General features: G+C 39.2%; 1 protein-coding gene across 6 annotated transcripts in view; it reads left to right on the plus strand.

The window, feature by feature from the left end:
- cpeb3 (cytoplasmic polyadenylation element binding protein 3) overlaps positions 1-13,081 on the plus strand; it is a 118,787-nt gene that overhangs the window by 56,834 nt on the left and 48,872 nt on the right. For 5 of the 6 annotated variants that reach the window (XM_060841930.1, XM_060841929.1, XM_060841925.1 and 2 more), the window contains exon 5: positions 10,237-10,260. The exons of the other annotated variant lie outside the window; for it this stretch is intronic. In XM_060841930.1, the coding sequence (XP_060697913.1) occupies positions 10,237-10,260 (24 nt within the window). The remainder of the gene's footprint in view (positions 1-10,236; positions 10,261-13,081) is intronic. 6 annotated transcript variants of the gene reach the window in all.

Here is a 13,081-nt window from a genome sequence, read left to right on the forward strand (position 1 = left end):
TACCCCTGATGCCACTCAGTTGATTGACAAAGTCATAATGTTAATTTACAGCAGTCTCTCCTGCTCCTGCTCTCTCATGAATACATTTCTCCCAGACTAAATTACTTTGTTTTGAAAGGAGCCCATTTAACCTGGCTTCCTTCAGTTAACAAGAATGAGTTTATTTGTTACTAATCATGAGGAGAAATACTAACACAACATGTATACAAATATATTAGGAATAAGAACTTATTCCAAAACTGTTTTAGACAAAAGACAGTCTCTGTGGTCTTCAGTGAAGACTGGATTATAGAGTGTTATTGTTACAGTGGATGTTATATTGATAGTTTGAAAGTCTATTTTGAGATTTTTGGCTATGTAGGTTTAATGGTATTCTTTGTCCTGGTTCCTTTGAAAAGTAACTGGATAGCAGCACTCAGTGCGTGAGAGAGAAAGAGAGCAATCGTCTTTTCTTTTCCTTTTCCTGTAATGCAGGAGTATTTTAATGGCCATTTTGTTCTCGCAATTGTGACCTGCACAGTGCACTGATTCGCGCATTCCAAGATTAAGCCAATGACTCGCATAGCCCAGAGTCAGTTTTAACTTTTGTCCCTGTGCATTCTACAAGTAGAAAACACACGTCTCTTGCCCAAACTGCCATCTCTCTTACCATCACGTTCAGTCTGGGATACTTTCAGGGATTAATATTGATCAGTTCAGTACTGCATTTCCCTCTTTGAACTTAAATTGACAACTTCAGATGTAATGTTGCAGAAATGTTTTTAAGACAGTAACTGAATTTACTCCCATAATGTCTCCTTTTTGACCGTAGCTGTGCTTGTGTTCAAAAGATCACTTTGGACATAGCGAACCTTTAATTTCATCGGTGATTCATGGTCATGACAAGCTACATATTACGGTTTGGTGTAATCTTCGCTATAACTTAAACTAGGATTAGTAATTAGCTAAAACACACAAGATAAATTTATTGAGTAATTAAACTTTACATTTCATTTAAATAACCAATGTTGGATGGCGATACAGTGCAGATGGTATGCTGCAACTGTTGGACATGTGAGTTTGCGAGTATTTGCATCTTGAGGTACTTGTGCTCTGAATTGTTCAACCAGAATTGGGAGCGCAGATGCTGCAGAACGTTCAGAACAATTTATTGGGCAGCTTGCTTGCTGTTCTCTTGAAGATGATGCATGTAAATAATTTAAGGATGCAGTGCTCTGAAATTAATATAGGTAGTTCTCCTACAATGCACTAGTTGCATTCTGTGACGTTGTGTTATAGAAAATCATGCAATAGAAATAATGGGGCCTATGGAACAAATAGGGTTGGGGAGAATTACCAAAAACCAGTAAAAATTGAAACAAAAGAAGTAGTTAGCCTAATTCAAATTATAGCACAGTCTAAGTAAATTTTGACCTGTTGTAACTAATCAGTTGTATAGTGCGGTATAGTACAATTCATCAGAATCTTCAACTGATTACTCTACTCTCAATTGGCATCTGTACCTGCTGGCTGCACTACGTTCTAGCCAGCCTTCTGATCCCATCCAATGGTAACACTGCACAAATCATCTCTCAATATGAAATCTGCTTTGATTGATCAAAGGTTGAATCTTAGTTTCTTTCACTTAGTGTCAGCTTTGTCAAGTTTTTTTAGAGGGTTTCATGTTGTGATGCTTGGGGATGTCTATCACCTTATTTTACAAAACCCACCTGATTTATTACCTACCCTACCCTTTGGCACCCTCTTGCACATTCTAGCATCATCACTATTTCCTGGATATCCCAGAATTGACTAAAATCTGTGGTGCAGCACCATCATTAAAAAGATATTGTGCACCCAGATGAGAGCGGTCAGTCCAGAGCTGCCCTGCATGGTTCCTGACATTGGCTCTGGATGTGGCAGATAATAGAAAATCGGTGTCTCTCTTTGTAGGCAGTGACATGGAGATGCTGCTGCTGGAGGTGGGGATGATGCAGAGGCAGGATGTCCTTTTTCTCCCAGTCCAACAGCAGATGCCATTCTGCTGGATCCACATCAATCTGGACCAGGACTACCATCCAGCCCAGTGCAGTCTCACCCATCTAAAGAAATGCACAGAATGTAGGTTGACATTCTCCACCCTGCCAGTGAAAGTGCCACCATCTTGTCGTTGATACCTCACACTCACTGTATCTCTGCAACTGTACCCACCATTTCCTGCAACTTTGCCCCCACTCACTCTCATCCTCACTAATATCTGACCATGACCAAACTTGAATCTATTCTGCACAGCCCACTCACCCCCTCAGGGCATCTCCACACATGCACCAAAAGTAACCGTGCACCACTCATCTTTCTCTTCCTTGTCCACTATGTGCAGAGTTTCCTGAATCTGACCATGCTGTGACCATCTCCATGCCCCTGTACTGGTTTGTTTTTTTTGCAGTTGGTTACCATATTGATTAGTCACTAAAACAGATTTACATGAGTCTGCAGATAATCTTTAACATCCAAACATTTTTTTGAACAAAGAGAGGAAAAGCTCTTAATATGAACAACAAAGCCACGTTTCAAACTGCTGCTCAACACTGTCCTTTTACTGTTTGTCAGTTCCAGTGAAATTTCACTCATCACAACTTTTTTTAAATTAACAGATTGCTCCCAGCTTCCTGTCCTCAAGCTGTAGAGACGTTTTGACGATACTTTTCCAAATACACGAGTACAAACATTTCACAATACCTTTTACAAAGCTCTTCATGAGAGAATGCACAAGCCGTTTGGTCACATGATGCTGATGCAGCATCCAGTCCTCTGTGCATCATGACATCTACTGCCAGGAATGAGGATCATGTAACAGTGAACGGGAGGGCGCTTTTTAAAAAGAAGCTCGGCAATTCACAAGTTGCGTTACAGAAAAGTCCCATTTAATAAATGCTTGTCATAGGAGAACTACCTATAGAAAGGAAAGGTATTCAAAGAAGACTGTGGCTCACTTAGATTAGAGAGTAGTGCAGGTGTGGTTCATGGTCAGGGACTGGAGGGACTGTGATTGAGAGTCAAGCAAGTCACAGAGTAATATAGCACAGAAACAGGTGATTGGATGTGAAGTGCGGTAGTGGAGGAATCTCTGGCTTTGCCATTGTCCGAGAAGTACAAGGTTCTTGCCCAGGTGAATCAGGGCAGATGTATGAGCAAACTGATCATGGTGCTGTGCTAAGGGAGGCCATCCAAATGATTGGGAATGATGTAAAAAATGAAAATCATGTAATAATAGAGACAATATAGTCAAGGGATCTGGTTCCATTCTGCACGTTGATGTATGGTTTCCGTTATTTTGGGACCTATGAATCAGATAACTGAAGATGTAGTTAGGCTAATTAATAGATTTATGGAGATCAGGAAACATCATTTTAAAGACATCCTAGGTGAAATTTTGAGGCTGCATAGCACTTTGAATATAAATAGGCAAAATTAGTCAGGAAGTGGCAGTAACTAATAAATGCAAGGACTTCACTGGTGGAGGCAATATCAGCGAAAAATATATTATGACTAAATGCACAAAGCATTCACAACAACATAGAATTGGTAACAGAAATAGCAAAGGCATTATGGAAACAAGGTTGCAGAATGATTAAAATCAGGGACTAAATATTCCAGAATATTTCTATTTTAGAAGAAAAATAGCAGGGCTAGCCCTGACAATAGGATATAGAAATTGTTTCTAATTAATATGGGGGGCAGGTTCAAGAGGCAGCGAGATACAGCACTTTGGGGCAAATGGGATCAAAAGGTATGGGGAGAAAGCAGGATTAGGCTGTAAAGATGAATGGTGGAGACGGCTCAAAGGGCCGAATGGCACCTCCTGCTCCTATCTTCTATGTTTCTGTAATATTCATTTAAGATTGGAGTGGCATAGTAGCTCAGTGGTTAGCACTGTTGCCTCACAGCATGGGTTCAATCCCTGCCTCAGGCGACTATCTGTGTGGAGTTTGCACATTCTCCCCGTATCTGCGTGGATTTCCTCCGGGTACTTTGGTTTCCTCCCATAGTACAAAGTTGTGTAGGTCAGGTGAATTGGCTATGCTAAATTTCCCATAGTGTCAAATGCATTAGTCAGGGGTAAATATAAGGTAGGGGAATGGATATGGGTGGGTTACTATTCGGAGGGTCAGTGTGAACTTGTTGGACCGAAGGGCCTCTATCCATAGTGTAGAGATTCAAATCTAATTCAAAATGTTGGTTTATTCAGTCAGTATCTCAAGACTTCTCCAGTAACTGTACTTCCTGAGAGCCCTTGTTTTTTCCAAAAAAAAAGTTGGTCACTTTGTGTTCAAATAATGCATTCCTAGAAAAACTATTTATAACAGATTGCGAAACCTGCAGTAGTTATTTTTGGGTTTACGGTACTTTGAAATTAAGTTACACTATTAAATCTGTCTTGGTTATTGTGCCTGAGCAAAGATATATTGCTCTCAGCAACTGTTAGTGAAATTGATACCTCGCTTTCTTTTTAAAGCTGGTCTGAAGGTCATGGTGGTAACCTAGGCTTCAGCTGGGGGCATTCTACTATGATGCTCTTTTGCTGGTGGCTATGACTGCCCAGCTGCTTGCCCTCTCCCCTCTGCCCCTCTTATTCTATCTTTGGTGTGATAGAATTCTCCATTTATTGGCACTTTTTGATTTAACCATTAACACTCCTACTCTGAGCATGTCTGGGAACAAAGATGTCACTGCAAAATTGCATAATACAAAAGTTATTTGATAATTTGCCAGGAAGGTGCCCCTAGGGAAACTGATCATTCTATAATCGTATTAAATATATTTGCCTGCTTTGAAAAAATTGTATTTTTTAATGTAAAATATGTTACACCACACTGCGGACACCATTGTCCTGCAAAGAAAGAAGCAGGTATTTAACGATGGATTAATTACAATTAATTCAGGACTTGTATTTAGTAGTTAAGGTCAAAATTGGAAATGGGAAAACATTTGGGTAACTCTGTGGGCTTCATGTTGAATCTAGTAGGATTGCAAGTATCCACATTAGGCATATAAATTAGTCATTAACTTATGCTCAGCAGCAGTATGTACCATCAGCAAGATGCACTACAGAAATTCACCAAGGCTTCTTAGACAGCACTTTCCAAACCCACGCTCACTACCATCCCCCACTCAGCCTTGCTAACCACTGAGCCACCATGCCACCACCTGGAAATTCCCTTGCAAGCCCCTCACCACCCTCACTTAGGAATATATCACCGTTCCTTCACACTGGATCAAAACTCTGGATTGCAGTGATGCAAGAAGGCAGCTCACCATCACTTAAGGGCAACTAGGGATGGACAATAAATGCTGGCTCAGTCAACAACATCCACATCCCACAAGTGAATTAAAAAACTGTAATTCCCCATATCAAATTAGTGTTAAATGCAGCTGGTAAACAGTGGAAAGTCTTCATATAGCTATATATTTCTCAGATCAAAAGACAGATTTAGGAATAGGAGATAATTAGTTTGGGCCATCACAAGTGTTCCATGTTGCTGTGGGGATGGTTTATTTTCATCCATGGGATTTAAGCTCACTAGCTATTATTACCTGTCCCTAATTGCCCAGAGGGTAGTTAAAAGTTAACTAGAGTCTGGAGTTGCATATAGGTCAGACCAGGTGAGAATGACAAATTTCTTTAGGTAAAGGACATTAGTGAACTGGATGGAGGTTTACAACATTAGACTGTGGTTACATAGTTACCATTAGGCCAGGTTTTATTCTAGATTGTTATTGAATTCAAATTTCGCTATCTGCCATGGTGGGATTCAAGCTCATGTAATCCAGAACTCCAGACTAATGTTCTCGGTACAAGTCCAGTAACATTAATGCTGCATTACATTTGCCACCCAGAGTTGTGATCAACAGAATCCAGAATAGGTTACATTCCCATTGTTGGTAAAAACAATGACTGCAGATGCTGGAAACCAGATTCTGGATTAGGGTGGTGCTGGAAAAGTACAGCAATTCAGATAGCATTTGAGGAGCAGGAAAATCAACGTTTCAGGCAAAAGCCCTTCATCAGGAATACATCCTGCTTCTCGGATGCTGCCTGAACTGCTGTGCTTTTCCAGCACCATTCTAACCCACATTCCCATTGTTGCCTCCATTTGACCCAATATTAGCGAGCCTATCTTGAAGCATAGCAATATTGTACATGTTACAAATGCAATGTTTTACAAAAATGTGAACTCTCATTTCCAACCTCTTCTCAAATCTCAGAATTCCAGGTTCCAGCCATTACCACGGATTGTATTGTGACTGCAACTGTGTTAATTCATTCTTTTTGCAGTATTCAGCACATCCAAATATACCACTTGCCCAAAGTGACTATGCAACAGTCAGTGAAGAAAGCAAACGGTATGTTGACCTTCGTAGGGAGAGGACTTGAGTACATGAGTAAGGATGTTTTGCTGCAAGTGTATGGGACCTTGGGGAGACCACACCTGGAGTAGCATGTGCAAATTTAGCCTGCTTATCTGAGGAATGATAAGCTGACTATGAAATGAGTGCAACAAAGGTTTACCAGTCTGATTCCTGGGATGGGAGATCTGATGTATGAAGAAAGACTGGATTAGTTAGGACTTTATTTCCTGGAATTTGTGAAAATTGAGGGGATATCTCGTAGAAAACTGTAAAATTCTAACAAGACTAGGAAAGATAAACGTAGGAAGGATGCTTCCAATGACTGGGCAGACGAGCTAGAGGTCCTAATCTATGGAAATTGGCTAGGCCATTTAGGACTGCGATTAAAAAGTTTCTTCACTCAGTGGTGAGCTTGTGGAATTTTCTGCAACAAAAAGTGGTTGAGACTAAAATATTCCATGTTTTCAAGAAGTAATTAGGTATTGTTCTTATGGCTAAAGAGATCAAAGGATAATGAGAAAATGGGAACAAGCTACTGAGTTGGGTGATCAGCTATGATCAGATTGAATGGTGGAGCAGGTTCGAAGGGCTGAATAGCCTACTCCTGCTTCAATTTCCTGTGTTTCCTATCCACACAAGCCACACTGCTTCCATCATTCATTACACAGCAAGCTCTCTCAGGGATGCTGCCAACATCTGACTCAACAACTTCATGTTGGCATACTGCTGTCTGATATCTTTAAGAATTAGCATTTGCGATACATTAACACGGGGAACCCTGAAGCAATTACTTTCATCTCTTACCAGAAATAACCACTGTCATGCCATTGGACATCCCTCAGGGTTGGCAAGTCATTTTTACAACTTTGCAGAAGGACAGTATCTCAAAAGCTGTCAAGTTGTTCCTAAAGTAACAATAATTATGATGAAATTGGCAGAATCTGGAGATGAGCATATTAGTATTTGTATAAATAAGATAGAAGCAAAAAAAAAATTAAATTTGGCTTTAATATGATTTCTGATGTTCGATTTCTTTGGCAATTATTGAATATCCCAGACAGGTTGGGAAAATATTTGCTCAGTCTTGTTTGGGAGTTGTATGAGCCACTTAATGAGCTGAAGGTTGTAGACCCTTGGTCTGTCCTTTTTCAAGTTATTGTCTGGAGCTGACCCAAGCTCCATAAAACTTGAGAGTTTGTTTAACTTGAGTAGTTTGTGAAACCTGACCTTCTATCCACTACCAAAACTATTTGTTTCCATGGTACCTCTTTCCATTCCTCCTCTATTGCTGTTCGAATCCTTATTTGCTTCTGCAGTGCTGTTTGAAATCTCCTTGAGCTCCAAATAATCCAAACTGGTCCCTGTATCCAGTGCACACAGCCCTTTTATCCATCCCCACCCCCTCACTAACCCTGATGATGTTTAATATATATAAATTCCAGCGATGAACTGAAAGGCATCGCGTGACAAGATTTCTCATTTTAAGAATTTTGCTCGAAGCTAAAAACAACTCCTACTGAATGTGCTACTAATAATCTCAACTACAGAAGAGATAACCATTAATAAGGCTTTAACACCACATATTAAAACACATACATTACAATTTCCTTTCCATGGAATTATAACTTTTATTTGAAACAATTCAAAGGCATATCCTGTTTCCAATAGGTCCATGTTTCCAACTTCTCTGAGTAAATATCCAAAAAACTTCCCTGAATTTTCAGAATTTCCAAGTTGATGACCTGCAGCAAGGCCCACGGCAGAAAAACAATTTTTTTCCCTCAGCCTCAGGATAAATCTTCCAGAATCTTTAGATTGTCACAAGATGTCTCTTTGACTAGAGACTGTCCTACTTCTGCTTTCCAGCTGGTAATTCTTCAAGGACTTGTAGCCTTTGCCTTGCCCTACAACAACATGATGATGAAGTGGTCATCAAAATGCTATCTCTGTGCATCTTTTTTTTTGCCAGTCTTTGTATGTGGTTTTTAAAATTAAAAGCTGTTTGCTTACCAGTACCCAATCTTTTTACATTACTCATTCACTTCGGTTTGTAAATGGATTAGTGAGCATAGAACAAGGGTATTTATAGCAGTATGTAATCAGTCTTCTCAAGTTAGGAAAAGCTTTTTTTCTTTCCTTTCCAACTATGCCTGTGACCTGCTTCAATTATGCTGCATGTATCTTCGTCAATCTAATGCCACATAGAGAAAATTGATCTTCTTACAGTGTTGGAAATCCTTGGATAGAAATCAAACTGTATTCGAGTTGCAGTGCTCTACTTGCCTTTTTACGTTGACTTCAAAATAATTGGTCTCACTTGTTCTAATGTTCATATTCATTTATTATTAGCAGTTTTTCAAAACCAAAAAATATAATTTCTTGGTGAGAAGCAACTCTTCTTCCATATCCAGTGTGGGAAGTCAATCACTTGAGTTCATAGCCCATTGGAATTCAACCTAATGAACGGGAAATCTAATTTTGTAGCAGGACAGAAACCAACAGCAGAGAATCAGACTTGTGTTAATGTGTATTAACTATGTCATTAGAAGACTGCTATTTGTGTCATTCAACCTAAAACTTTAGATCAATAATTCCATTTCAAATGTTTCATAATATGCTAGTTTATTTGTAAATATACTGCAAGCTTGGTGATATGAAATAACCAAAATGCCTTTTGGTTGACTATTTCTTTACTCTAGGCTTCTGTTTATTAACTAATTACTTTTATTGTGATGGATCACACTTGAGTACAAGTGAAATCATGTGTGTTGCATGGTTCTCATTTAGTAAATTGCTCATCTGTTTCCCTGATGAATTATGCAGGATTGTGGCTACATTACTGTTCCTTCAGTTAAGGTTTTTTCCAATAGGTGAAACTTTCCAATTGCATGAATGCTTTGTCAACAATGTCCACAAATAAAAAGTACTAATAAGTTGTTATTTTTAAGAATAACAACTTCACTCTAAGCTGAAACATGCTACATTTCTCTGTTTTTGTAAATACTCAATGTGATGGGTTTTCAGATTACAAATTATTCTGGAATATTTTCTTTGTAGTTTCTGTTGACAGTAATGTGGTCACTTTCATAGTAAATAACTGTGATCACTCATTTTCGAAAGTAACCCGCCTTGCCAATGTGCAAATGAACAATCAGAAGCAATTATGATTGCATTATTTGAACTATCGTGGCTAGCCTTCAATATACTTCCTTTTGGAAAGGGTCTATCTATAGTATACTCTTGATAATTAAACTAGTTACATTTTTTTAAAATGATGAACTCAGCTCTGTGGTAGTTAGATTATCACCACAGAACCAAAAAACCAAGAAGTGTTCGTGTTCTTTTATTCTGCAATGGAAGCCAGAAAAATTGCAAATAAAATCAGCTTGCTATCTTGTTCATGGAGCTTAAATCCACATATTGTATGTGGGGATTATTTTTTCTGTTATGATTTCCCAATTTTATTTACTTTGAGTTTCAAATCAGCAATGTTTGGGAGAAGAGCAAATAAAAGTTGTTGGGAAAAATTGGATGTCAGATTCACCCATTGTATTGTTGGGAATACTGTACAGTGAAACAGTCTTGATTGCCTTTCATAATGAACATAGTCAGGGAAGAGTTGGAAGCAAAAGGCTTTCAAAACTAATTTGGTGGGGAGGAGAGGGCAAATTAATTTTATAATTTTCTGCTGGATAACAGAACACTTCTAAAACTTAGTGTGGAATTGGGATGCAATTTTGACACTGAATTGACTTGTCACCTGAATCATGTGTGCCTATCATATGAAGTTTGCAATTTTTAACAGAAGGTTACAGGCCTACCCACTTTTTCTCTGTTTACATGCAGCAAGGACATTTGGGCGACGAAGAGGTAAAGAAATTTTTAATACTTAGTGTTTGCTTGTGAAATCTTGTAATATTTCAATGCTTTAATAGAGTGATTAATGATTTTCAGTTGCTTGTGTAAATTCTTTGGCAAAATCTATGTATCCTTTGTGGTGGTCCTAATTGCTATTGCGAACTTCTAACAATTCTAAATTAGTAACTTGCAGTTTGTTGCCTTGACAGTTCTTCAATATATCTTTTTGACAAAAACTGTTGTTTCATTTTAAGTCTGTAAAATCATAATTAAATGGTCTGCTTTAAATTGTGGCTGAAGAAATAATAATTGCTTAATAGCAGTTGCATTCAAAGCACAGTGTTTGAGATTTCCTTTGAGCTTAGTGTGTTTTTTTTAAGTAAATAGTGGGATTTGTTTTTTATTCCTCTGTGCAGTGTTGTTTTTAAATCTGGCCATGGTATCCAGGGGGAGGTTTCTGAAAGCAACCCCCAGGTGTTTCCCCACAGATGACAAACAAGTATCTGTAGTAGATAGAATCACCCGTGGCAATTGAGGTTTTAATTACCTGCTCACCCTTTCCATTGAGACCTTGAGTGAAGGAGTGATACCTCGGAAAGGATGTTTTCATTTGCTGTTGCTGGGGAGAGTTTAAATTTCTTTCTTGTAATATTTCCTCAAGTAAGTTCTTCCCAATCAGCCATCTGAGTGTGATGGTCAGCAAGATGCATGTCGGTTGCCATAGTTACCACTAGTCAAAGGTCAGCTGAGCGGGGCATTTGTTATCCCTCTGTTCTCACAATTATTCTTTTGAAGTATGTATGCTGTCTTCTGTCAAGGTGTCTGCCATAGCTCACTTGGTGGCACTGTTGACTCTGACTTAGACAGTTTTGGGTTCAGGCTCCACACCATGTCTTGAGTGCAAACACAAGGCTGACACTCCTTTCTTTCATTAATGGAGTGTCGGATATACCACCTTTTTCAGGTGAGATGTTGAGGCCCTGTCTGCCTGTTCTGCTGGGTGTAAAAGATCCATTGGCCGTTTGAAGAAGAGCAGGCAAGTTATTTGCATTGTCCAGGCCATTCCTCCCACTGATATCACCAAAACAGATTACCTGTGTACCATGTTGCAATTTGAGTGTTTTGCTGTGTGCAAATTGGCCCCCGTATTTCCCAAATTACAATAATGGTTACGTTTTGAAAAAAACTTCATTAACTGTAAACTGCTTTGAGATACTTGGTGGTCCTGAAAAGCAGGATATAAATGTAAGTTTTATCTTTCTTTTTATAAGTAACCTATAGCTTATTTTGAACAAACTACTTAGTACTTAAGAATCAAAAACTATTTAATACTGCTAACAACTGTTTTGGTTAATTCACTTTCAGGCACCAGGAAATCCTTTTGGTCCCACTTAATTTTGTTTTTTCTTCCAGTTTTAGTAGATTAGCCATATTTTAGAATTTCTGTTGTTTTAAGAGTGATTTTGGAGAAGATTTGTAGCTCATATTGAATGTTTGCTTGCTGAGCTGGTAGATTTGTTCTCAGATGTTTCGTCACCATGCTAGTTAACATCAGTGAGCCTCCGATGAAGTGCTAGTGTTCTGTCCCGCTTGGTATTTGTGTCTTGGTCTGATGTAGTGGGTAATATCACTTCTAGTTCCTTTTCTGAGAGGTTGGTAAATGGAGTTCCTGTGTGTGTCTCTGTTTAACCAGTTCCAGGATGGATGTATTGTCCTAGTCGAACTGGTGTCCTCCTTCATCTGTGTGTAAGGATGCTAGTGATAATTGGTCATGACTTTTGGTGGCCATCTGGTGCTCGTGTATCCTGGTGGTTAGTTTCCTGCCAGTCTGTTGAATGGAACGTTTGTGTAGTCCTTGCAGGATATTTTGTGTATGACATTTGTTCTACTGGTTGTTGGTATGGGGTCCTTTAAATTCATGAGCTGTTTCAGTGTGGTGGTAGGTTTGTGGCTACCATACTGCCTCGGGGTTAAAGTAGTCTGGTCCTCATCTCAGAGATGTCTTTAATGTATGGCAGGGTAGAGTCTCTGGGCATGTTGTGTTTCTTGTTTAGGTCAGTTATGTAAAAATTGGTGGACTGTGCTTATTGGGTACCTGTTATTCCTGAATACGTTGTACAGGTGTTTTTCCTCAGCTTCTCTTAGTTCTTGGGTGCTGCAGTGTGTTGTGGCTCATTTAAATAATGTTCTGATGCAGCTCTGTTTGTGGGTATTGGGATGATTGCTTCTGTAGTTGAGTATCTAGGCAGTGTGTGTGGCTTTCCTGTAAACACTGGACTGTAGCTCTCCAATGGCTTTGCTTTCTACTGTGATGTCTAGGAAGGGGAGTCTGTAGTTGTTCTCTTCCTCTTTTGGTGAACTTTATACCAGTAAGGATGTGTTTGTGGGTTTCTTCTAATTTGTTGCATTACATGATGACAAAGGTTATTTAAATGAGCCACAACACACTGCAGCACCTAACCTGGTAATTACCACCGACATGAGGACTAGAGTACTCCAGTCCCTAGGCATCATGGTAGCCTATAAACCTACCACCACACTGAAACAGCTCTTTATGAATTTAAAGGACCCCGTACCAACAGCCAGCAGGATGAATGTGTCATATACAAAATACCCTGCAAAAAACTACAATAGACATTACATTGACCAGATTGTCAGGAAACTAGCCACCAGGATACACGAGCACCAACTAGCCACCAAAAGACATGACCAACAATCACTCGTATCAATACGCACAGACAAAGAGGGACACCAATTCGACTGGGACAGTGCATCCATTCTGGGAAATGCACGGAAATTCCTAGAGGCTTGGCATTCAAACCGGCACACCATT

This window comes from Hemiscyllium ocellatum, chromosome 22 (genome assembly GCF_020745735.1).
Source record: "Hemiscyllium ocellatum isolate sHemOce1 chromosome 22, sHemOce1.pat.X.cur, whole genome shotgun sequence".
NCBI classification, from domain to species: Eukaryota; Metazoa; Chordata; class Chondrichthyes; order Orectolobiformes; family Hemiscylliidae; genus Hemiscyllium; species Hemiscyllium ocellatum.